The following is a 26971-nucleotide window of genomic DNA, read 5'->3' as shown; positions in this document are numbered from 1 at the left end:
TTTGTAACAAGTGACTTCCACACTGCACTTCCCAACATGTTTCTTCTTACACTTCTCACGCCACTTGGATTCGGCTCCTCCTCCGAATTTTCTGAACCAGTCTTCGAGAATTCGTTCTTTTTATTGGAACCTGAAGTTCCTTTAAACTTTCTCTTTTGGCTAACTTCAACCTTGCTGGCGGCTCTCCCTTTTATCATATCTTCAACACACTTGGCAGCCCAGATAGTTGCCTTCAAAGTAAGTACCTGGCGTACTGGCACCTCGTACTCCCATGGAAGTCCCTTTGCGTACCTGTCAATTTTGTCCAGCTCGTCTGGGACAATACGCAAAGCAAACTCCATTTTGTCTGTGAAGTTATACCTATATACGTCAACGGTCATACTTCCCTTCTTTGACGTTATACATTGGTTTTCTAACTCAAGCACGTTTTGGGCCGAGTAGTACTTGCGCTTGAAGTGCACCAAGAACTCTGTCTAAGCTAGTTGCAGTGGCTCATTAGGGCTTAGGGTTTTCCACAGAGTGCTCCACCATCGAGCAGCACTACCCCTGAACTGACGTACTACAAATGTGGTTTGTAAGTTGCCTTGGAAATCACAAGTCATGAAAGCCAATTCCCTTTTCGAGATCCATTCCATTACTCTGACGGGATCTTCTTTTCCAATGAAGGTCAATGGCTTGCAAGTCATAAAGTCCTTATACTTGCACCCATTTCTCTCTACTCTATCCTCGTGGTTATTTCTCCCAACCACAAGCGAATCAGTTTGACCAACAGATCTACTATTGTTTTCTTCTTCAGATTGATCATCATTCAATTCACGTTGTTCAACAGGAATTGAAGGTTCATCCCTGTTGTTCAACAACATTTGCTTCAATTCCTCCCTCTGTTCAACCAACATGGTCTGAATCATAGTTCGTACTCCAGCCATGGTGATGGGTTCGGGTGCAACTCCTACTATAGGCACCTGTTCCACCACTTGAGGTCGAGGTTGTTGGTTTCTGTTTGCATTTCCAGCTCCACTCCGAGTTCTTTCCATTATAATCTATATACCAAATAAGGCGAATTTAGGTCTTTATCCTTATTAGATATTTCAATTTGCTTATCACTCTAAAACGTTTACATGTTAGTTCTAATCTCGTAATCATACGCTTAGAATCCTACACACATAAGGTTTCCAGATTCCGTCGGCAACAGACCATAGATCCAAACAAATAATGGCATATATGCCAAACATTTAGCATTTAGCACATAAAAGCATTTTAGGCATCTTTCCTATAATAAACTAGTGCCCGTGTCTAAAATATGGTAGACACTCACCTCACAATCATCACTTAGCATTCTAAGTTGAAGTCTAGAAATCCTACAATTTCTTAGTTCGCTTAAACTAATTTCTCGCCCAGAAAAGACCGATTTAATTTATGTTTTTTAAAATAAAATTAGAGAAATCTTTTTAAAAGATGTTGTGGAATTGGTCTCCAAAACAAAACATGATAAAAGTTTATCAAAATCTTTCCTTAAGAAATGTATAGTTTCATTTCATATCAAAACCTCGGGATGTCATGTTCCGATACAGATTAAAAGCATAAACAAGACATTATAGGCCTTTCAACAGTTATTTACAACTATTGGCCTATAATCAAAAATCTCTCATCGTCCTCCGACTATGCTCGGGGTCCACTACCTGTAATCATAAAAACTTAGTGGGTCAGGCTTGGGAGCCTGGTGAGAATATCTAATATACTTATTAATTTCACCAATCAACAATAACCCTGATTACCCATTCCCGTTGTCCTCACTTTACGTCCCTAAACACCTATCACAAGGGACCTAGCCTAAGGAATATCATCGGGATTGACACTACTACTAAGGGGTCTCCTCAGCCATACATGCCCTAAAGGTAACCATGATGGTGATGGAGTACACCAATGAACATTTAGTTCATCAACACGTACAAGTTGCGAATCTGCTAGTGCTCCACTGGACTGTCTAGAAAGGTCTGTGGTTGTCATCTATACTCCGCTAGCTGATTACAGCAATAACAACAACAATAACATCGAGGCCTCTCACCATTTTATCACACATCGACTATTTCAACTACCCATGTTCTACCCAACATATTTTGTAGATAAAATACATATACAGTATAAAACTTGAATAAAACATCTATTCAACAATCACCTCAAATAAACACTTAATATAATTACACATAGCACGTATTTTATAGAAAATACTTCATATCTAGGTGTAAGATGAAAGTGACTACAAACTCACATGATTTAATGATAATCGGGCAACAATTCATTGCTTAAAACGATCGTTTCTAATAAAACCAGGAGTTTTATTAAGAAACCGGGCTCTGCAAAGGTTGGGCTTCGAAACTGAAAAGATAAATTTTCCGGGCTTCTCGGGCACTTCATGGCGTATTCCGGGACTTATAATCGATATCGGGGCTTTGGGGAAGGTTAAGATGAAGAAAATATGAAGAAAGGGGCTAAAAATGGTAATTTCTTAAAAATATCCGAGAAGGCTTGCAGCCTTCTATTTATAGGGAGAAGCTTTTGATCGGACGGCTGAGAAGCCTCCAGGTGGCGAAGATCCAAGGATCGCAGGGAAGGGATCGCACATGGGCTGCGAGTGCGAGGGCTCGTTGGCAGCTTCTAAGTGGACCGGAGTCTAGGTCCGAGGTTCGGACCCGAAGCAGGAGGAAAGGGAGACAGTTGGTGCGAAGGTCGGACACGCGGCAGGCATTGCAAGGCTCGGACTAGGCTGCACACGCATCGCTCCTCGGATGTGCAACGGCTTCGGATGACTCAGCAGATTTCAGACACGTGGCGCGTTTTGAGCAAGGGTGACGTGGCAAAAACGTGACTATGCAAATTTTCTCGGTTTTTGCGCAAAAACTTCAAAAACCATAACTTTTGCATACGAGCTCCGGTTTTGATGTTCTTTATATGCACGCGTAGGTAAAATTACGCTCCACAACTTTCGTTTAGACTTCGTCGGCTATATTTGACTTTAATTTTTATATTATTATTTTTTAAGACCTGGACAGGAAATCCGTTAGAAATTCATAACTTCTTCATCCGACGTTTGTTTTCATCAGACTTTTTACCATTGTACAACTAATGACAAGACCTTCGATTCTCGTTTAGGTTTTGTCGGCTAAAAATCACTCGATCTAAAATTCGAGTTTTTAGTTGTCTACTGCTAGGCTGAAACTTCGAAAAATCATAACTTCCTCATACGAAGTCAGATTTTGGCATTATTTTTATACATACTCCCAGTTTAACGAGCACTACGACTTTCGTATAGATTACTAAGGCTAAAAAGTAGTTTATCAAAAACTCACTTTTTACGACACTAGGCACCGTGCCAGTTTTATTGTGAAACTTTGACAGGTCATAACTTCTTCGTTATAACTCGGATTTTGGTATGCTTTATATATCCGTAATCCTTGTTACGAACACTACAACTTTCTTAATAGATATTGGCTTTATCTAATATTTATTTTTAACGCTCATTTTTATTCTTAATTAATTACCTCCTAGTAATTAGGCATAAAACACATAAATATTCACATAATTCCTTTTCATTTCTTCAAAATGAGTTACAAAGGTTAACCTAGACTATCACCTCAATATAAATGCTTAGGCTAGAAACACGAGTGTTACATGAATCATGTTGAAGAACAAGCAAAGCTTTGTTATTGTATGTCGAACATGGTCTGGAAGTATTCCACGAATTGCAATAGTAATCATATGTGTGATTAGAACATGATAATCATGTGAATTCATACCAATCAATTTCAAGTCTTTCATTGACACCAACTTCTTAATGTTTGCAGAATAGCCAAATAGCACATTGATACCATGTAAGCATTTACAAAACTTTGTTTTCTCGTGTTTAGACAATGTATAGCAAGCTGGTGGTAGATATGTACGTCTTCCTTCTTTCTTAATAGGAGCAAGCTCTAACCCGAATTCCCATTGCAACCATGTCATCTCGAACACTAAGCCCATCCTTTGATTTTTTAGGAATGTTCAACAACAAGCTTGTTAAGCTTTCAGAAACATTTGTCGTAATATGCATAGGATCAAGACAATGTCATACATCTAACGTTTTCCAGTATGGTAATTCCCAAAAATTAGACCTCTTCTTCCAATTGGTCGGCTGATTGTGCGTTTTCCAAAAACAATCTTTAAATTTTGAACTTAGGAAAATGTAATTTTTCCATCCATCGGGAGATTCATATCTTCTTCCTCGTTTTTACCGTCAAAAAAGTTTCCTTAGGTACGATACAAGTGATTCTTTGGAAGCAATCATCGATGTCCCATGTATACATTTTTTTTACAGTTTTTCAACCGCATCGACCGTGTGTCCTCTTCACAAACTGGACATGCCTTTTTTTCCTTTTGTACTATACCCGGACAAATTTGCGTAAGCTCGAAAATCAATTATAGTGCAATAAATCATCGCATGTAGTTGGAAATACTCTTTCTTGAATGCATCATACACTTCAACTCCCGAGATCCATAATTCTTTAATGCCGTCAATTAATGGAGCCAAAAACACATCAATGTCGTTACCGGATTGTTTCGGACCTTGAATTAGCAATGACATCATGATGTATTTCCGTTTCATACATAACCACGGTGGAAGATTGTATATGCAAAGAAGAACCGACCATGTGTTGTGACAACTTCTCATGTGTTTGAATGGATTAATTCCATCTGCACTAAGTCCGAATCGGAGATTTTGAATCTCATTACCAAATTCTTCAAATTTATGATCAATGTTCTTCCATTGCGGAGCACCGGCCACGTGTCTCATCTTTCCATCTGTTTTACGCTTTTTGGCATGCCAACGTAATAATTCTGCGTTTTTGGCGTTTGCAAACAATCGTTTTAGTCTTGGTACAATGGGAAAATACCATGATAACTTGGCAGGGGGGCCATTCTTTGTCACATCACTATTATATTATGTTCGTTTCTTCCACAAATAACGTGATCTTCCACATGTAATACATTCATGTAGATTTGCATGCTCATTTCTATACAACATACAATCATTTGGACATGCGTGTATTCTTTCGATTTCCAAATCCATTGCACAAATTATTTTTTTCGCTTGGTATAGTGAAATAGGTAACTCATTACTTTCAGGGAGCATTTCATGTATAACCCCTAGTAGTTTTGTGAAACTTTTATCACTCCAACCATTATTTGCTTTTAGGTTAAAGAATTTCAGGACAACAGAAAGCTTGGTAAATTTCATGCAACCGTCATACAACGGTTTTTCAACGTCTTCAAACAATTGTTGAAAATTTTCATAATCTCTATTAGGCATATTATCTTCAATATCATGTAACATGTCATCTAGGTTATTATGGATGTCATCCTCTGAATCATCTGTATCATCATAATTAGATTCGACGTCAATTGTGTTATGATCAATCAATAATTCGCCATGTTGTGACCAACACATATATCCATTCATAAATCCTTCACATATCATATGTTCTTCTATTACATCCAAATCATAGACATTTTTACAATTTTGGCACCTTTTACAAGGAAACCAAATGTAACATTCTCCTCTATGCACCCGATGACCCTCAGCAACTTTAAGCAACTTCTTGAGGTTGTGTACATATTCATTGCTAGCCCGTGGTAGTCCATACATCCAAGTTTCACGATACACCTGTGTAATAAAATACCACAAAAAGAAAGGATTAGAGTCATCCCACAAAATAATAACAATGTGAAGGTATAATATAATATAAAATATAAATATTAACTATTTGTTCTATCAATGGGTCGGTTGTTTTCAGTAACGTACAGCTCCAAGAGCGTGCAATACTCAAGGACTGTCAAGTAGTATTTTTCATTCCAATGTTCATGTTAATTACAATTGATTTTAACAAGAGGGTGTTTGAATTTTAAGATTCCAATAATTTTGTTTATGTACAATAATTTTGGGGAGGGAGTAATACTTACTTCTAAATTAATTCAACTAGGTTTGATACCAATATCTAACACTTTTATTTATTTTGTTTTCAATTTCCTTTTCCTTTTTCTGATTAACTACTTTTTTTTTTAAGATTATTTTTAGCATAAATTCAGAGTGGAGGATATCATTTCCAGGTATCATAAAAGCAGCCTTAATGCAATTTTTGGTACATCAAAATATATTTCTGACAAGATAAGTTTTTGGTTTTGGAGAAATTAAGAAAACAAGTTACTAAAAATAAGGTGGGGAATGGGTTTTCTGGAATTGGAATCAGAATTGGATTTGCTTGTGATTTCCGTGAACTAATGGGGGGAGTTGTCACATTGCAATCATGTAAAAAATGCGTTTTTATTTTTTTATTTTGTCCAAATTTGAATTTTTGTTACACCTGTTTGCAGTTATTCGTGGTGAAAATTCAAGAAGGAAGATATTTCAGTCATGTCTGCAGCTGGAAGATGTCTACAAAGGTTATTTTATTTTATTTTAGAAATTAAATATAATTATAATAACAAAATGGTTGTTTTTTTTGTATATAGGGTATGTTGCAAGATAATCTTCTAATTATGCCCTCGGATGTTATAGAGTTATAGAAGTTGATCATCAAGGGAGACATGTCCCTGAGTCAAAAGGAGCAAGAAAATACCGCTTTGAGGGACCAAATTAAACAATTTGAAACACACTGGATTGAACATGAAATTAAAATTAAGTTTGTGGAGGAAACTTGGCAAAAACAGATTGCTTCTTTACAGGTCACTTTACCATTTTACCCTTTTACTATTTGGAATTTTGTCTTGTGATTAACCTTAATTGGTTTGGGCTAGTGACTTTACCCTTCTACAATTGAGTTTAATTTCTTACCCTTTTACCAATGAATTTACATTATTATCCTTTTTTTACAAGTGATTTTACCTTTTTACCCTTTTACAAATATGTGAGTTTACTTACCATATGGTTTGTTGTTGAATGGTGCATAAGAGTTTGGTTGCAGCCAGAAGAGTCTTGGGGGAGGGGATTCAGGGGGGATGGCATTGGCAACATTTCTTTAGGAACTAAAACTCTTGTGGAATACAATGGTGGTGGGGGTGGTGGTGGATCATCTATCAAGGGAGTTGGATAAAAAAACACATGATTTTGATCATAATGCTAAAACCATTATCGGACAACAACAACAACAACAACAACAACAGATGCCTTATCTCAAACAAATGGAAGAGTTTAAGAAGGTCAAAGATAGATTTGAAATATGGAAGAAAGAGTACAAGAATCGATTAAAGGAGACAAGGGCAAAATTGGTAAAAGGTGTAAATGGGGAAGGAGGGACAACAATGTCATGGTGGGGGAAGTTAAGCAAGAGATATTAACTAGTGTTTATAAGTTTGCTTGTTCATGTTGTTTAGAAAAAGAAAAAAAAAAAAAGGAAAATCTTATATCAAATGGTAAAGTGTTTTTTTCTTCTTATTTTATATTGTTAGGGTATTGGGTTTCAACTGTTATCGTGAACTGTGAAAATATATGAAAAGATAATTTTTTTTTTTTTCAATTGTGATACTTTGATTTGGTTTCCTTGGTATTTTGATTTGGATGGGTGTCATGTGTTTAAGTTATATAATGTATCATATATGTTTAGATTCTGATTTTTTCATTTGGATTGAATCACATGGTTTTGCTCAATGTATGTTTAGTTCTTAACTTCAAACTAGATATTATGTTTAAGATAAGTAATTAATTTTATATTTATGATTATAAGTACATTCTTTTCATTTATAGACGTAGGGTAAATTGGATTTATTTTCATAAAAATAGAAACAAATTTTAAGAATGTAGTGTTTTATTCATTTATTCAGATATTTTGACAGGCTTGATGAAAAAGGGGATGTGGTCTCTGTTAATTACAATGTTCATGTCAATTACAATTAATTTTAACAGGAGGGTGTTTGAATTTTAAGATTCCAAGGTCATTTGGTTAAAATTAAACAATACGTTTTCAAAATAGAGATCCTACCATTTGATTTTGCATCTCGATCACAGACGCTTCCTTATCCATCGTGAAATAGTTGTAGTTCCTTTGTATTTCTATCTGTGTTTGTCTGTTGCAAAAACAAAAATCAAAGCTCTAGTCATATGATGATGATGGTTCGTTGGTGAGTTGGTTGAATTATTAGAGGTGTGAGGCGAGGCTGGCTGATGATGATGGTGTTGTGACAGGAGAGATAGAGATGAAGGACCGATTAGTGGTGTAGAGATGGAGGAAGGGTCGTGTTAAGGTGTTCGGTTGGGAGGAGAAGTGTAAGAGGAGGAAGTTGAGTACTAGATGTTGTAAGCTGAGGAAGCTGAGTGTATTCAATTTAGGTATTGATCCGTACTTTATTTCAAAACTAGTTTATAACCCGTGGAAACCACGGTTATAAAATTAATTGAAATTTTATAGTAAAACCTCAAAATTAATAATTAATTATTTTTTATAAATTATTAAATTACGATATATTTTTATTAGTTTTGTGAAATTATAATCGTTAATTCAAATAAATATATATAATTAATTTCTAATATATATTAGAAATTTTTTATTTGTGAATTAATGAAAACAATAATATAAAATTTAAAATTTAAAATGGGGAATAAATATATTGACAAATAACATCACATTAATTAGGAGGTCTAATAAATTTAAAAGGGAGAACTAATAGATTGACAAGTGGCATCATATTAATTAAAATGTCTAATATAGTGACACATGGAAAAATGACTACTCTTTTATTAGTATAAGGATGGGGCGTATTTTATTTAGGTATTTGATCTTGTTTCTAGTACAACTCATGAACCGTATTAGATGTTGTAATTGGGCGTATTATATTTATTTAGCCTTTTCTAATACGGTTTTTATTTACAACAGTATTAGATGGGTGTTGTTTTCCGGTAGTGATTAAAGCCCAGAGTCATTCCTGAAATAGCCTTACATCTCTTCAAAACCACAAAAAGTTTCAAATTTTCTCTTGGTGACGATACAAATAATGAAAGAAACCAAAGACACATAAACAACAATTCATACCTATCATTTCAGACTTACAAGAAACCCTATCTGTAGTATCTCGAGTTTAGTAGTTTATGCTATGCTTCCAATTATTCATATCACACGCACACACCAAAGAGCAACAACGAGATGTAAAACAAATCGGAGGATTTACCTGATAATTTCATGATCTAGGGTTCATATTTTATCCTATCAGCTCCCTATTTATATTCTTAGCATCTAAAGTGTATGTTTTTCATTATATTCAAGGTATGGTCCACGTGTGAGTTTCTCATCAGCCTTTTGATAATCTCCGAAACAGCATTTCACATAAAATCCTTCTGACTTTGGGCGTATTCGGGAAAACTAGTTGGTAGCGGGTAGCTTGTAGCGTGTAGCGGGTAGCTTGTAGCTTGTAGCGTTTTGTTAAACGCTACATGAAGTACCATTTGGATTTGGAGCGTTTTGATTAAACTAAACGCTAGAAGTTTGTAGTATCAAACGAGACTTTTTGTTTTAAACGGAGCGTTTTGTTAAACGCTAGAAGCTCTCAAACGCTCCGTGCCGAACACACCCTTTCAAAAACCCTTTCCATCCTCCGTACTTTATTTTGAAAGAGATAGAAAGGCTTGTATAATAAGCAAATATAATATCAGAAGTGGTGTATATTTATACAACTCTCCATCCTTTAATTTAAATTTACAGAAATGATCCTTAGATTTTATGAAATTTCATAAATGTTTAACAATATTTCATAAGCAAATATAAAGGCTTGTATAATAAGCAAATATAATATCAGAAGTGGTGTATATTTATACAACTCTCCATCCTTTAATTTAAATTTACAGAAATGATCCTTAGATTTTATGAAATTTCATAAATGTTTAACAATATTTCATAAATGGTCCCTATCTCAAATGAATTTTCATATTTTATCCCTATGACTCTGTAAAATACAAAATGGTCCCTATCTAAGCAAATTTATAGAAGTAGACTGATGTTTTACAAAATATAATAATGATCCCTCTTTAATAGCAAAAGTAGATACATATGGTCTCTATATTTCTCAAAAACTATAGAGATAGTGCCTACGCAATATCTTATTTATAAATTATCATTGTGTTTCAACAAAACTACATAAATAGTCCCACTTAAGTAAAAATATAGAAATGATCCCCATGTTTATAAAAATTACATAAATGGTCCATGTCTAATAACATTTTTTTAGAAAAAAATTTAGAAGTGTGAAAATTTATAGAAATATGCAAGCGTGATGAAAGGTTTAGAAAAATTCTCTATGCTTCTTAAACGTATAGAAATAGTCCATGCATGATACTACATGAAAAGTGACCTTAAGTTCTCCGACTACTGAAATGAACTGACATACTTTCTTGCTGTCTATCCAAGCTGAAGACCATCCGAGTAGAAGTGTTCATCAAGACAAAGTGGCTGATTTTGTTTTATACATGTTTGTAGATTAGGAAAGAAGATTAATGGAATCTTTTGTCAGTTGTATCTCTGTATCTCTGAGTTGTATCTCTGGTTGATCTTCACCTTTTACTTTTGTCCTATTTATTCCCTTTGTGTCATTACTTGTGATATCGCAATATTGAGTCATATTTTAGGCGATAACTTTGCATTCATAGCTACATTTTAATCATTTTCACTTCCTAACCCTCCATCCTTTCATTTTTACCATCCCCTAATGTGTCTAACATTTTTCTATCCTATTTCATTTAATGAGTTAACTCTCAGTTAAAATCAACTTTCATGGATTTGAGCATTTAATCCCTCAACCTCAAAGGCTTACACCTAGATCACCATTTTGACCGAAGACTATCTAGTTACTTTATATTTACATAATTAACCCATTTCCATATAATTTATGACATTCAAATCTTATTTGGTCAATAAGAATCAAATCTCAAATTTCACGAATTGACAACTTTGGTCCCTATAACATAACTTCTTCAATTTAATTCTATTAAAATTCTATTTTATTTCTATCATTATTTTTATTACTTTTAGTTATAATTTTTATATTATTTTCCCAAAAAAAGTGTTCACTAAAAATGACAAAAACTTCTAAGACGATTATTTTGCGGATGTTACAACTAATCATTTGGCCATCGGTTGATAATCCTATAGGACGGGAGTGTTTCCTTGGGGGTGTAACTTGTCTTTTTTAACCTTAATCCCTAAGGTTGATAATCCACTACAAAATATATATCATTTAGTGGCACACAAAAAGTGCCACTAAAACTTTAAAAAAAATGCCGCTAAAGGCTTGTCAGAGATTCTGCAGCACACATAATAAGTGCCACTAGAAATGCTCCCATTAAAAACCTTTAGTGGTACTTTTTGTTTTTGGCGCTGTAGTTTTTAGTAGCATTTTTTCATTTGCCACAATAGAAAAAAGTTATTTGTGGCACATATTTTGTGCCACTAAAGGCTAATTTGATTCAAGCATTGATGCTACATTTAGTTACACATTTCAAGATTTTAGAATTTGTCACAATACATAAAAATGTTTTGTGGCACATTTTGCGATGAGAAATACACATGAGCTTTATAATTTAGGATACTTATATCCACATATATATATATATATATATATATATATATATATATATATATATATATATATATATAAAAGAAAAAAGAAAAAATCGAATTAACTAAAAAATAATATCATTTACTTTCGTACACATCTAATTGTAATTAAATACTTGCCGATAATATTCGGTCTCTGTATTCATTTATCAGGATGTGCAATTGAACATAGTAATGAATCTAAAAAGGAAATGTGTTTTAGTGGTAAATAAATATATAAATATATACTATAATCAATACCCTCATATAAAACAACTTATTAATTCTTTGGAGAGAATACTAGTTGCATTATAAATTGGAACATGATGTTTACATATGGCCTATACCAAACAAAAGACAAATATACCCTTTTTCCAAAAGCAAACACATTTGCAGGAGTCTCATATTAATACGTAGGAAAACATTAATGATAAGTCTTACAGTGGCAGTATCATATGTGTTGAGCCCGACACCAACAATAAAAATAGGTCGCTCCTTTAACAAGAAACCAAACAATAGTCAATGAAGATCACTTTGGAATCTTTAATTACCATGTTTCTTTGGGGATAAAATTGACAAATATTGTGAAGATGAGTACCTCTTTTGTGTAACATGACGTTCCTAAAAGCTGTGAATCTGAAAATCCTTTATAAAGGTCAGTGGGAACAATCGGTTTCTATATAGATAAACAAAAAAGTTAATATGTTGCATGGACTTATCGTGTTACATTTATGGAAATCATTAATATGATATTTATATAACATGCACCACGTTAAAGAAAATAGTACAAACTCACCAATAATATATTATCAATCTCATTTTTGAATCCTCTAACTTAAACAATCAACAAGTTGAAAAGAGAACATTTTATGGTTTGAAATCTTGAAATAACATATTAATTTCAAGAAATGAATTTGAGCTTACCATTTTTTGGGACTTGGGGACATTTCCAACCCTTGCTTTTAGAAACCAGACCAGAGCTTCAGTTGCTTCAGTTGGATACCCTTAATGCAAATCACATTCAATTTGACAAGAATTAGTCAACTAGAAAAATTATTAAAAGTTCAAATATAAATTATTATAATTATAGATATAGTCAAGGGCATATGTTGTGCCAAGAAGAGGGTGGTCAAAGATTTAATGTTAGCTAATGGTAGAAATTGAATCGTGAAGTGAGAAGACAATAAATTTTGTGGGATTATTAAGAAATTTGTTAGATTTGAAATTGTCGAGAAGCTTTGAGATTCATCCCAAACTGTGTGAAATACCATAATTGCCCTGGACCTTCACGCCTACAGGCTACAAGTATACTGAATGCTTGCTTCCACCTGTACAAATAAGAAGAAATCTTGAAGCCAATGAACAAATTGAACTCCTTATGAGATAGAAAAATATGCAAAAAGAACAGATACATTTGGATTGATACTAATTTCATGGAATACCTCATTTGGAGGAACTTGGTGAAGAACCTCTCAACGTCAATAGTGTCACTGGGGCTTTAACAGTTTCACCACCTCTTTTTCTCTCTTTGGCATTTCTATAAACACATTATGTGCACTTTTTTTAAGCATGTTGTGAACCTCTACAACCCAATTTCTAGCATCATTCTGATCAAGTCCTTCTTTAGGAACCTCTCTAATTCCATCCAAAGCACATGGTTTATGAAAATGAATCATTTTATGAAGCCGATTTGAAGAAGATATTCACGAATGTGACCAATTTGAGAGAGAAAGAGATGGAACCTCATATTAGGAACCAATGAGTTTACATATACATAAATCGGTAAAACAAATTAACAACACTAGAATAAAAACGAAACAAAAAGAACGAAAGAACTCACACTCTGCCAATTCCTTTGGGTCTTACTTCCATCTCCAAATCTACATTAGAATTTTGAAGATATCTTTGAATGCAAGCAACGATGTACGCCGACGAAGATGTGGAGCGAAGACGGAGTTATGATCCGGTGTCGACGAAGATAAGGTAGTTACAGTATGTTTAGATCAGCGTAAGCGGGCGTGGGATTTGGGGTTTCAGTATTTTCTTAGGTTAAGGGGTGAGAGATTAGAGGAAGTCCCAACAGTTAATCACAATCCAAGATAATTGAAATTATTTAGTGAAAATTACTAGAGAAATAAAAAATAAAATGTTAATATTATAACTGAATTTTCTTAATTGTTATAATAATTTGATAAAACAAAATTCTTTAGAGGTACATTACATTATTATGCCGCATATGAATATTAGAAACATAAAATATTAAGTGTCACTAAATACATGAAGTTTTTAATGACATATAAAACAAAATTCTTTAGAGGTACATCACATCAAACATATGCCATTAAATATGTGTGCCACTATATGTCATTTTATTTGTAGTGATCCTACCGAGATTAAAGACTATAGACCTATCAGATTGATTGTTTTTCAATATAAAATAATTGCTAAACTGTTAACTAATCGGTTGGCTAAGGTGGTAGGAGAGATTGTTCATCCTGTGCAGTCGGCTTTTGTTGAAGGAAGGCAGATTTTGGATGGTGCTTTGATGGTTAATGAGGTAGTTATGTGAGCAACAGCTAAACAGAAAAAGATGATGCTTTTTAAAGTTGATTTTGAAAAGGCATACAATTCGGTATCGTGGGATTATTTAGATTTTATTCTTGATGCTATGGGGTTCGGGGTTAGATGGCGGGATTGGATACGAGGGTGTTTGAGATCTGCTAGATCGTTGATCCTACTCGATGGTAGCCCTACTGGTGAATTTCAAATGTATAGAGGTCTCCATCAAGGTGATCCTTTATCTCCTTTTTTATTTATTATTGTTATGGAAGGGTTGCATGTGTGTTTGGAGGATGCTATTTAGAATGGTATGTTCAAAGGCTTGAATATTGGTGATCAAAATTTACAGCTATCGCATTTATTTTATGTTGATGATGCTATTTTTATGGGCGACTGGGATGTAGAAAATGTGTGTGGTCTTATTCAGATCCTTCGGGTTTTTTTCATTACTTCCAGCCTACAGATCAATCTTCATAAGTCAAAGATCTATGGAATTGGAGTTTCTACAAATGCATGCCAACAAGTCGCTAGTTGTACAGGTTCATTTCCTTTTTTGTATCTTGGTTTACCTGTTGGGGATAAAATGCATAGGGTGGCAGCTTGGGATACTCTTTTGGATAGGTTTCAAAAAAGACTTTTTGTATGGAAGTCTAAAATGTTATCTATCGGTGGGAGACTCACGTTGGTTAAGTCCGTTTTGGGGAGTCTGGGAATTTATTATTTATCACTTTTTAAGATGCTAGTTACTGTGTGTTGGAAGTTGGAGAGAATTCGGGCTAGATTTTTTTGGGGCGCAGAAGATCAAGATCGAATTCTTCAGTGGGTGAAATGGGAGGTTATTTTAAACAAGAAAGAATATGGCGGGTTGGCGATTGGTAGTTTGAAAGCTTTCAATGAGGCTTTAATTTACAAGTGGAGATGGCTATTCCTAAATGGTGCTAATCTCCTTTGGGTTATTTTGACCAAAAGTTGTCATTGGAGTGATGGTGGTTTTTTGTTGTCTTCATCTTATAGGTCGAAGTCGGGGGTATGGATGAGGGTGGTTAATTTAGTTTGGAATCTTCATAATAATGGTAAGATTCCTTTTGATTCTATGAGAAAGACAAGTAAGTAATGGTGTCAGTACTAGATTTTGATTGGATGTGTGGGTGGGGGATGTTATTTTAAAGACAAGATTTCCAAGGTTGTTTGTTGTGGCAGTTAATGGTGAGGCGGTTGTCAGTGATTATTGGGTGGGTAATACTGGAAGATTCCATGGATGAGATCGATAAGTGGAGGAGTGTTGGAATCCCATCATCAGCAATTACATGAGATGTTGGATTCAGTTCATATTACAAATAGAATAGAGTCGTGGAGATGGTCTCTTGGGGTGGAAGACATGTTCTCCGTCAAGTTTGCTAGATCTCGTTTAGACCTCATGTCGCTTTCTATGGGTGATAGTCCTACAAGGTGAAATATTTCTCTTCTTATAAAAATTAATATTTTTATATGGAGGCTTATCCTTAATCGCTTACCGACGAGGAGTAACCTTCATCATCGGGGAATTGATTTGTCTACTATTTTATGTCCACGTTGTGGGGAGGCGATAGAAGATGGTGTTCACTTATTTTTGAAGTGTTCGATGGCTCGTCAATTATGGCTTAAGTTTGCTAGATGGATAGATCTGACGGTGCCATCCTTTAACACTATTGAAGATGTTTTTGAGTGGATTGATAGTCAAGCTGTTGCAAATGCTCAGAGATTGATCCTTGAGATGACTTGTGCTACTCTAATTTGGGTTCTTTGGACTTATCCGAATGCGTTAGTTTTTGGGATCGTGAAGTACAAGAAAGAGTTGATGTTTGATTCTATTGTCTCGTTTTCTTTTAATTGGTTTTGTAGTAGGAACCGTAAAGTTAAGAAAACTATAACCGGGTGGCTTCAAAATCCCCTCATGAACTAATTGTTCTCTTTTTGTTTTGGGTAGCTGCTAGCTAGCCTTTTTTTTAATTTTCACTGCCGTTAAAAAAAAAAATCATTTGGCCATCGGATCCAATATTCTAAAAAGGGAATGGAAACGACCATGGCTTACGAATTACAACTAGAACTGCACATTCAAACTAGTCCAGACCAATCTCCAAAATAGGCTACAAACAAAGTCAGGCTTGGACCGAGGAGTCTCAAGTCGATCTAGACCAGTAGTCCGAAGCCAATCCACCAATTTTAAAAATCTAATGGTCCCGAAACAGTCTTGTTTTGGTTGAAGTTGGATTGGTAAAGTTTAAGATTTAAAAAAACTAGTCCGTAGTTTTAAATACATGATCTAAACCATTTGAAAATCAGTTCAAACCGGCACTCAAACTGTCTTTAGACTTCTCTAACTTAGAAATTATAATAGTCTTAGTAATATATATATATTTTAATATAGGATTATTTATGATAAAACCTTTTCTTGATAGTCGTAATCTTTTATGTTAAGTATTCTGCCTTATAGGGGTTTTTAGGCTTTTTATTTTGTTTTTGTGTAGGTCCAATTCCAACCAAAAACTTAGGAACCAGCCTATGACCTGCCTTTTTCCGAGCTAGGTCTAGTATCACAACGTATGTCTGTAATGAGTTTCAACCTCAGGCCGGTTTGTTACCGTAATGCAGTTCTATCATCTTTCAAATGTATGTATAATTTAGTTCTTGAACTTTCAACAAAATTATCTTACTTTCATAAAGAAAAGGACAAATATGTATAATGTTAAACGTTACTATATTAGAAGAAACAATAATCCAGCAAACATCCATGGAACGATCACATCATAAGTTCATATCATACATAGGTTTCTACAATAAGATATACTCACAATATCTTGAAATACAAATTAACCAAACCTTGGTTAACATTAAACCAGTGAACAAGGAACAATCGAACAACCACAGCAGCCATGCTCAACCCGTGTTCTGCATTCCAGCTGCAATACCTTTCATGGTCAAGATAAGTGTGTCCTCAAGCCCTGGCCCATAGTCACTTGTTGGGTTGAGCTTCACAAGCTCTGCAGCTGGTTTAGTCGATTCCATTATTTCTTTGGACAAATGTGGCCTCAGCTTCACATCATAGCTAGGGTCCCGTATCCGCTTCAAGGTGTATGCTTGAAGCACATTAAGTGTTGTGATGTACGAGTCTCGTAATCTAAGTCTTTGCTTCAAATATGGATCACCATCAAGCAGATTTCGGTGTCCCGCAATCTACACAAAATCATAGCAAAACTAATAGTTAGAAAAAACAATAGTGATTTTTGTAAAAAGGATTATTCTTCGGCAACCACCGAGCTAGCCCATAATCCCAAATGTCATGCTCATGATCATCATGTGAGATATAAATCAGTTAAAGTTATAAAGTATAAAGTGTTTTTCAATAAGTGTTTTTTTAAATATAAAGTGGTGGATGGTGACCTAAGTGCTTTGGTAGAAGTTATTAATAAGTTTGTATTATATTGTATGAAAAAAATCATCTTTGAGGTGCATGGAAGTTGAATCCAAAGCTTCATTAAGGGCAATTAGGTGTTTTCACAAAAATATAAAAAGTGGTGGGATTTGGAAGATAGAGAAAAGGGCATTCATGAATTACCAAGAGGAGGAGGCTTTTAGTGTCTTCATAATTGGCCCTCAAGCGCTCGCCGAACGGCAAAAGTTCTTCAGAAACAAGGAGTTTGTCATACAATGCAGCGATCCCGGGATTCCCTTTGGCAAACACCATTTCTACTAAATCGATAGATACTCTAAAGAAAGGCCACTCATTGTACATTTCCCTTAGCATTTCGAGATTCCTTGAGTCCTTTTCGATGGCATGTTTGAATGCGGCTCCAAAGCCAAGCCATACAGGAAGATGGAACCTTGTTTGAGTCCATGAAAATATCCATGGAATTGCACGAAGGGACTCGATCCCACCACTTGGCTTCCGTTTTGATGGTCGACTCCCAATGTTCATGCGACCATACTCCAACTCCGGTGTTGCCTGATTATTAAGAATTTGATTAAACAAATTTAGGTTAAACGGACTTTCATTGATTTGCTTATTATAGTATCCTACTTTTGATTTGTTTATTATGGTATCCTACTTCCATTTCTTACTTTGATCAGACAAACTATGGTTAAATGCATGAAACAACAAAACATAATTTCTTTGATTTATTTATTATAGCATCCAACTTTCATATCTCACTTTAATCAAACAAACTAAGATTAACTGCAAGAAATAACAACGTAGTTTCTTTGATTTGTTTATTATAACATCATGCTTCAGTTATTTGAATTACATCATTGTAATTTGAATAACCTACCTATTTATAGCAATGTCATTAAAATCAATGCAAATTTCATTGCTATAGCTGGGTAAATTTTTGGAAGCAAAATGTCTTAAGGAAAAATGAAAGTGCAATCTTGTAATAGAATAAAAGGTAAGATACTATATACTATGATGCACAAATAAATGAAAGTTTATTGCTGACTCTCACATTTGGCCTAAAGATTAATGTTAAGTTCAAAAAATAACACGCTTAAAGTATGTTGCTATTTCTTGAATTTAGCCGAGCAACCTAATTTAAGTTCAAAACGCAGTCACCGGGAAAAATGACCTTTTCAAACAATCAAAAGTAGTTTAATGTTATTAATCAGCGTAGGAAATACGTTATTCATTAAATCCAAAACCTGATGAAAGCAGGTTGTGGTTTTTGTGGATTCTTTTTCAAATATAAATTTAAAGTACTTACCAGACGGAAATATTCGACAAATCGGGGCTCTTGAAAAACAATGGAACGATATTCATTAGTAGCAATAACCGCTAACTCATCCATAAGTTTACGCCATTCAGGCTTAGGCGAAATCGGTGGATTCATCCCATGTTCAAGTGTAGCCGCCGTGAATCGTTGCAGTGTTCGAAAACACAACCGCTCCTCCCCAAACGACTGCTCAATAACTTCACCTTGAACCGTGACCCGAAGTGAACCATGAATTGTATCCGGTGGCTGAGACAATATCGCCAAATGGGTCGGACCTCCACCCCGGCCCACGGTCCCACCACGACCATGAAACATCGTGAGCTTCACTCCAAATCGTTTAGCAGTTAGGGTCAACTCCTCTTGTGCTTTGTACAATTGCCAAGCAGCAGAGAATCTTCCGGCATCTTTGCCCGAATCCGAGTACCCAATCATGACCTCTTGGTTCCCATTGATTCTATTTTTATACCAATCGATTGAAAAAAGGCGGGCCATGGCGGCCGGTGCCGCCTTGAGATCCGCGAGTTTTTCGAATAACGGGACGACTCGTAACGGGGTTTTGACATGGCATTCGCGTTGGAGGAGTTCGACTGCAAGGACATCGGAAGGAGCGGTGGCCATTGAGATGATGTAAGCACCGAAGTTATCAGATGGGAGTTCGGATATGACATGAAATGTGTCCAAAACATCGGAGATTTCTTCGGTTTTGGGGAGGTCGGGGCCGAATAAAGGGCGCTTGCCTTTAAGTTCGGATAAGAGCCATTCTTGCTTTTGTTGTTCGGGCCAATTTCGGTAAGAGCCGATTTGGAGGTGGTTTGTGATGGCGTCCATGACATTTGTGTGGCGTTCGGATTCTTGACGGATATCGAGTCTAACGAGTGAAAGCCCGAATGTGGAAACTTGACGCATGAAATCAAGAAGGCTTCCGTCAGCAATTGGTCGATCACCACATGCACAGAGTGATCGGTAGCATAGCTCTAGTGGCTCAAGAAACTACATGGAAAACGAAAAAACAACATTAGGTCTTGTTAAACGATGTTTTAAAATATTTGAGAAAATGACAGGATAATTGGGAAATCTGAATATGAAAATCAGTTGATGGAAATTTGTAAAAAAACCAAGACTTAATGAGGTTTAGGTTGTTCTTTTTGGATTAAGGGAAAAAGAAACACAGGTATATAGTTTACTGGATAAATCTGTCCCCATTAAGTAAAAGAGAAATAACACCTTAGCATGCTCGAAAACGAAAGACTAACAAAAGATTAGGTGATGATGCTGGAAAAGGACTTAGAAGTTTTTGAGGCCCACAAACCTGCTCAACGTTTGTAAAAGTTTTTCCCTCGGGTACATCGGAAACCCCATTGGCTAATAATTGACGAGAACGTTCGCGTGTATGATACAATTTATCCCTCACATCACCGAGAATAATACGATACGGCTCACTTGGAGGAATTTGTTTCCAGAATTCTATGACATTTAGACCAATATGTGATTATTTCAAAGGCATAAGTTGATGATAATAAAACGACTGTATACAAAATCGTGATTCTTGTAAGATAAAAGTTCATAAAGGCTTTGTTTGTTACACAAGACAGGGAAGGACAAAAAAAAATTGTGTTGCGTTTGCATGATTAGACTCTGGACTGATGTCAATGGGACAAAAATTGTAACTTTATGTCTCCCACAAAAAGGTGGGACAAAACTCACTCTTGATTTCTTGTTTGTTCAAATGATGAAAATGCCCTCTTCATTGATGCATATAGCCCTAGAACACTTGTCTGGTGGTTACATCCCATGTAACAAATGAAGCCTAATAAATGACAGAATGTTTGAGTCACATACCAATATAGTGCTTTACATCTCTCTTTGTGGTTCTATGCAATTCATCAGCACGAGCACGAAGTTCATCGTTGCAGCGCCACATAGAGAGCTGCCACAAATGATGAAAAAAAAAAAGAACAAAAAGAAATGATAAACAATAGTACTTCATTCATTCACAAGAAACATTGAGATTTTAGTTTGAAAGTTCAATTTTAGGATGAAAATGACTACATTGAACAATAAACATGTGACTAATGTTTCAAAAAACGGTAAATGGATTTTTATTGCAAGTTGCTTTTGTGAAAATGTCATGTATATATACAAAAAAGTTCACTTTTGGAAGAACTATGGTATTAGATCAAAATCGAAAGGTTCTTTCTTGACCTAACTAAAAAAATGCAGAAACATAAATGAGAAAAAACCATTGTATTTGCCACCTTATGTCTAATATTGCACATGCTTGCAAAATAGAGTATAGATGCCTTGTTTATTCCCTATTAAGTGTTGTCTGGATAAAGTACTGTTTGATAGATGATGTTCCAAAATTATTTGACAATCTAACAACGCAATTGGGTAAATGGAAGGAAAATCAATAAATTTATAAATTGTCGAGATTTGATGAGGAAAACTTCATTTCCTTTATTTTCTCCATTAAGTTGTTCTTTTTGTATTAACCCAATAAAAAAAACAATCATATAGAGCTTAATGGATCAAGTTTATCGTCAAGTCCACTAAGTAAACAAGAAACATTATATGTTCTTTTTACATTTTCGCACAACAAAGCGTCAAAAAAGTGATATTTATTACCTCAAACATGAGATCTTCTATTTGAGAGAAGTAAAGATTTGCAGCCATCATGCGGGCTAGTAAACATACATCCCTTGTAACTTCAGGAGTTACCCTCGGATTTCCTGAAACATGATCAAGTTTAGTTGATATGATATATTTAGGAAATCGAGTCAAATGGGTACTTATGAATGCTAAACACAAAACAGTCATTTTTTCAATGCTAACATGGGACATTAACTTTTCTTTTTGACTTAATACATAAATAACCTAATAAAGAAAGTCATGGAATGTTTGGTTGCTTAATCCAATCCTGCCTTAATTTTGTATTTGCTAGCTTCTAGCTAGCTTTGGTTATTTAGTTTTTTAGGGTTAAATGAAAGAAACAACAATGTACTTTGATAAATCTACCCGGTAATAGCAATGCCGTATAAATATAAAACAATTTTCACTGCTATAGTTGGACAAAATTTCCAAGTTACAATGTCCTAATAATGAAACAAAAAAAATGATATTATAATGTTTATAACTGAGTAGATTTTTCAAAGTACAATGTCTCAATAAGAAAAGAAAATTGAAGTACAATATCGTAGTATCATTTATTCATATGACACTTAAGATCTTAAAGTTAAAGATAGTTACCATCACGATCACCACCCATCCAAGAAGAGAATTGAATAAGAGGGGCATTATAAGGAACCCGTTCACAAATTCCAATATTCTTCAAAGCAGTATCAACACGACGCAAGAATTTCGGAACGCCTTTCCAAATTGTTTCGTGGAAATAACTCATTCCTGCTCTCATCTCATCTTGTGGGGTGGGCGCAGTTCTCCGGATTTCATCGGTGTGGAATGCAGCTTGTATCTATAGAATACAAAAATATTCATCAATGTTTGTTATTCGTACATAAATGGGCTAAGTGCAAAATATAGCAATATACGATCATTTCTTTATGTACCATCCTACCTTCATTTTGTAAGGTGTTGTTTTTCGATAAATCTTACCCAATTTTAGGCTTTTTTTTTTCTTATTAGGACATTGTAGCAATGCAAAATTGATTTCTATTTGAATGACAACCCGATAAATTGGTGTATTTTCCAAACTGAAATGCTATAATAATATATGAAAGTTTGATGTTATAATAACAAATCAATTATGTCCGTTGCTAATTTCTTTAACTTAACCCTAGATAAATTGAATCCGTGTACTATTATTATTTATCTATGTTGTTAGTCATTAAAGTAAGTGGTCCTATATTTATTTTAATCTTTTTGTTGGAATAACTTATTTTATTGATGGGGGCAGGGACCCACCCCAAGTGTGGGGCAGACCCTGCTTTCATGTAATGATTAAAATCTTCTAATTCTCTTCTAAAAAAAATTATGGTACAAAATCGGAATCAATTGCTACACATACCTCTCTCTGTAGAGCCTCATCGAGCTCCTGCTTATCATCTGGAGTGATGTCTTTGGCATACAATTGCGCTAAACAATTCCGAATTCTATACAAGATTCAGGCAATAAGTATATCATGGTATTAGAATAAACTATAAACTATATTTAGAAGAAAGGAAAAGGCCCACAGAGGCCTTCCAACTTATCCATGTCTTAGGCCCACTAAACTATAATAAATGCCAAAGAGGATACACCAAATCCAGCCCAATATGATTAAAAAATCACCTCTGATTAAGTACTTGAATTTTACGTTTTATATTTTGATCACCAAATAAAAAACAGATCAGGGTGATTTTCCTCATTTTTATCGACAAATGAAAAAAATAACCATTATTTATAACAAAGTACTTGAAATTTACTTTTTAAGTATTGATCGCCATATATCTATAATCAGGGTATTTTCATATGTTTTCATCACCAAAAAGAGATAACTGAAAGATATATTTTTGTCATTTTTAACTATTTTGGCTTCATTTGGTAAATGACATTGAACATAAAGTTAGGTGGCTTCTTTTACAGTTTTTATAGTTGGGTGACCTCCTAAAACATTTTCTCTAGATAAAAAAATATATTAATTACAAGGCTTAATGAAATGATATAATAACTACGCTAAAACTATTTAAAAAAAAATGTGGCCCTTAAAATATAATATTTTTCAGAGGAAATACGAACCTCCCATGTTTCTGAAGCAAAGACCTACGGATGGATTGAGTAGGATGTGCTGTGAGGACAATATCCACCGTTTGATTCTTCAAAGAGTCGAAAACTTCTTGAGGCGATTTCTTGAGTTGATTCACCAGCCTTTTGAATGTCTCTTCGATATTTGACTCAGTTGGTGCTGATGCCTCATCGGCTAAATCACCTCTTTTTAACTTGATTCTTCGCCTATACGCTATTTGAACTTCTTCTGCTAAATTGGCTAAATTAAGCATTTGGGAAAAAGACTTAGCCATAACAATGGAATCCCCAGCATCCAAACTTGTCAACACTCTCCCGAGCTCCTCCAGTTTGTTAGGGTCCATGTTACCTTCATACTCAGCCGAAAGTTCATAGCAATCTTGCACCTATGCCCCACAAAGAAGCAGAGATCAACAAAGATATATCCAAACTTGTTTCTTTTGCAGACAGGATAAGACAAAACTGATTGTACTGTGTTTGACATGTATTGGACTAATATTAAACTGTAATTTTTTGTCTTATCCAAAAAGGTGGAGAAAAGGCACGACAAGGGATTCTCTCGGATTTCAACATTTCTCTAAATTTAGAAGTTTTTGCAAATGTCTTTGTTATGGTCTTAAAGTAAATTGGGATGAAATAGGTGCTTAGAAGGAATTTCAATATTTAGTCATAATTTTGAATTTTGAAAACTACATTTGTTTGTGTACTATAGCATCTTACTTTAAGTTCTTTATATCATATCATTCTGATTTCAACTTTTTTTTACGGACCACACTGATAAATTGCCTAATTATAGAGGTGTCCTTTCAATTTTCGTTTTTTTTTTTTTCCATATTCGGACATTGTATATATTTTGAAAAAACAAACCTGATTATTTCATTAGAAATATGTTCTATATTTGATACCATTATGAAATGGTAGAGTATAACTACTTCCATAAATAATAAGAATCCATCAAACATTCCAACGTAAAAAGTGATTATTACAACTTCAAGTTGTCTATTCTCTGTAACAAAATGTTATATGAAGTAGTAGCAGAGGTCCATGAACAAAATCAAAACAAACATAACCCTTAAATGAAAATGAAGAAGAAGATGAATACTGTTCGGCGTATATCCTCTCCATGCAAGTCCTGAAGAATATCCAGAAATCGATCCAACAACAGAGCATCATATTCAACCAATTTATCATCATCCGACACCTTACCAGGTGCCAAAAGCCTCAACTGTGCATCAATTGAAGCCATCTTCTCCAAGTTTGGACTCGCCATTTCACAAAACTCTTTCTGTCGAGGTTTCTGTCTGTGATCGATGAAGTAAAAAAAAAAAAAAAAAAATAGTGTTTTTAGAGGTGATTTTTTTCAACTGCAATCACGGATTAAACTGGGGAAAGCAATATGAGCATTAATAAGTGAAATGTGACAGAAAAAAGAATGGAATTTTCATGAAGGGGGTGATTACAGGTGGAAGTGACGATGGGTAATGAATCTCGTGACAGCAAGATAAAGATTGTTTCGTGAAGGTACGTCCCCCTTCGAGTGGGATTCTGTGGATGATTTCAGATGGAAAGTGTGGTTCTAGAAAGGTCCTTAAACCCCACATAAGAATCTAGTCCTTAACCCTTGGATAAGAAATTAAAATTGGTTCAAAAGAGGAAATTTTTCAACAAATTGCTAGAACTGAATAAACGAAAGTATGGTTGTCAATAGTTTTCTTATTTTCCAAGATTGTAATATCCTATCAAAAAGCAGTTTATATTTCTATCTTTTCAGTTAATTATACAATTAATAATAAATAGGTTAAAAAATTATAAATACAACAAAATGAAAAAAAACTAGTCATACTAATTCTTTAATTACTTTTCACTTAATAGCCAAAATTTGCAATTAGCCAAAAATAATCAATAAAACCGTAGACCATCAAAGACACATGCGATTTCGGGAAAAGTCTACGGTTTCTGCATGTAATATTTAAAAAATCATTTTTTCCAACAAAACCGTAGTTGATTTATTCACCTACGCTATGCTATCAACAAAACTACGGCTTGTTGTTTGTATGAACACTAAGAACAAAACTCAGGGTTTGAAACCTACTATTTCGTACAAATAACCTAATATTTTGTTCGTCACATTCAATTGTTATGTCATTCACACTACCGAAACAACCTAATGTTTTGTTCTTCGCATTCAATTGTTATGTCATTCACACTACCGAAACAACCCAAATAGCATATCCAATAAAACTATATTACTATAAACAAGTAATGCACATTTTATGCATTAGAAGCTTGTACACCGTAGGTGGCATTCCGCACCTAGGCTTTTGTTTATTTTATTTTGTTTTTTGCTATAAAAAAAAAAAACAATTATATTTCAAGGTAAACTCTGTTTAAGAGAAAAACATGGTTCTTTTTCGGAGCCACCATTGATAGCGTTTCTCTATCTTCAAACACTCAAAAATAACTTAAATATAAATTTTGAATTTTATATATTCTAGGCTAATTGGCCTCCACCAAAACCATAGCCTATTAGCTCCAAATCGTATGCTTTTGGCTCCAAAAATCTCGAAAACGTATATAATTGATCCAAACCGTAGCTTTCCTTAATCATCTACCGAAGGTTGGCTATTTTTGGCTAAAGGTTAATTTAAGCTATTAACCAAAAAGTAATAGGTAAATATCACAAAAGTCACTAGGTTTATCAGAAAATTCAATTTGACATTATGTTAATTTTTTTTTTTCTCAAATTGTACATTTTATTTCCAATTCTGTTATAACTCTAACCATATGACTAATCAACCCGTTTTCCTGTTAAAGTGTCAATTTTTTATGACATTACATGTTGATGTATCAAAATTGAAAAAAAAAACTTGCACAAAGGATTACTAAGTTTTCACTTTTTTCAATTTTGATATCAATATTTTTTTTTTTCAAAAATTTTGATACTTCATTGTTTTGTTCCAAATCGAACATCTTTTTTTTTTCCAATTTTATTCATTGTTGACCATTGTTCTTTTAAAATCGTATAATTTTTTGTCATTTAAAAACCATAATGTTTGTTTAAATAAAAGGTTTTTTACATTGAAACTATAATGTTATGTATAAATATGTATTAATTATATTATAACTCTATTTTTTTTAAATAGACAACGTTAAAGTAACTTTGGGGGCGTGAATGCACAGTCAGATAAACAATGTGATATCATAAACACAAGGGTTCAAGGGTCATTTTAGTTACCAATGGACTGTTCGTCGTATATATTCATGATTTTTGGTTATATATATATATATATATATATATATATATATATATATATATATATA

General features: G+C 34.3%; 1 protein-coding gene and 1 long non-coding RNA gene across 4 annotated transcripts; both read right to left on the bottom strand.

Moving 5' to 3' along the window:
- Positions 1-11893: 11893 nt before the first annotated feature.
- On the bottom strand, positions 11894-13709 carry LOC145008488 (uncharacterized). 3 transcript variants are annotated; one of them, XR_013663489.1, is made up of 6 exons: positions 13450-13709; positions 13052-13244; positions 12878-12937; positions 12534-12613; positions 12208-12285; positions 11894-12104 (listed from the first exon to the last, which is right to left on the bottom strand). It is a non-coding gene; the product is annotated as an uncharacterized LOC145008488 (long non-coding RNA). The 3 variants fall into 3 exon arrangements; XR_013663488.1 differs by lacking the exon at positions 13450-13709 and having other exon boundaries at positions 13052-13443; XR_013663490.1 differs by lacking the exons at positions 12878-12937; positions 13052-13244.
- A 3187-nt stretch (positions 13710-16896) lies between these two features.
- Positions 16897-25130, bottom strand: LOC145008777 (phosphoenolpyruvate carboxylase 2-like). Its single transcript, XM_078967390.1, has 10 exons — positions 24753-25130; positions 23645-24036; positions 22935-23019; positions 22160-22382; positions 21539-21642; positions 20753-20840; positions 20223-20377; positions 18905-19903; positions 17764-18150; positions 16897-17381 (listed from the first exon to the last, which is right to left on the bottom strand). The coding sequence occupies exons 1-10, from the start codon at positions 24918-24920 to the stop codon at positions 17085-17087; spliced, it is 2898 nt and encodes a 965-aa protein (XP_078823516.1). The 5' UTR covers positions 24921-25130; the 3' UTR covers positions 16897-17084.
- Between the last annotated feature and the right edge of the window lie 1841 nt (positions 25131-26971).

Source organism: Lactuca saligna, chromosome 8 (genome assembly GCF_052625555.1).
Source record: "Lactuca saligna cultivar CGN05327 chromosome 8, ASM5262555v1, whole genome shotgun sequence".
NCBI lineage: Eukaryota > Viridiplantae > Streptophyta > Magnoliopsida > Asterales > Asteraceae > Lactuca > Lactuca saligna.
This window is presented reverse-complemented; position numbering and strand designations above follow the sequence as displayed.

What these genes read in the sequence shown, in the direction of transcription:
- LOC145008777 (XM_078967390.1), bottom strand. Translation starts at nt 24,920, where the DNA reads ATGGCGAGTCCAAACTTGGAGAAGATGGCTTCAATTGATGCACAGTTG. An exon ending in TAGAAGATCTCATGTTTGAG is followed by an intron (nt 20,841 to 21,538) that starts GTAATAAATATC and finishes CATTTGTGGCAG; the next exon opens with CTCTCTATGTGGCGCTGCAA. An exon ending in CTTTTACAAACGTTGAGCAG is followed by an intron (nt 19,904 to 20,222) that starts GTTTGTGGGCCT and finishes TTTTCCATGTAG; the next exon opens with TTTCTTGAGCCACTAGAGCT.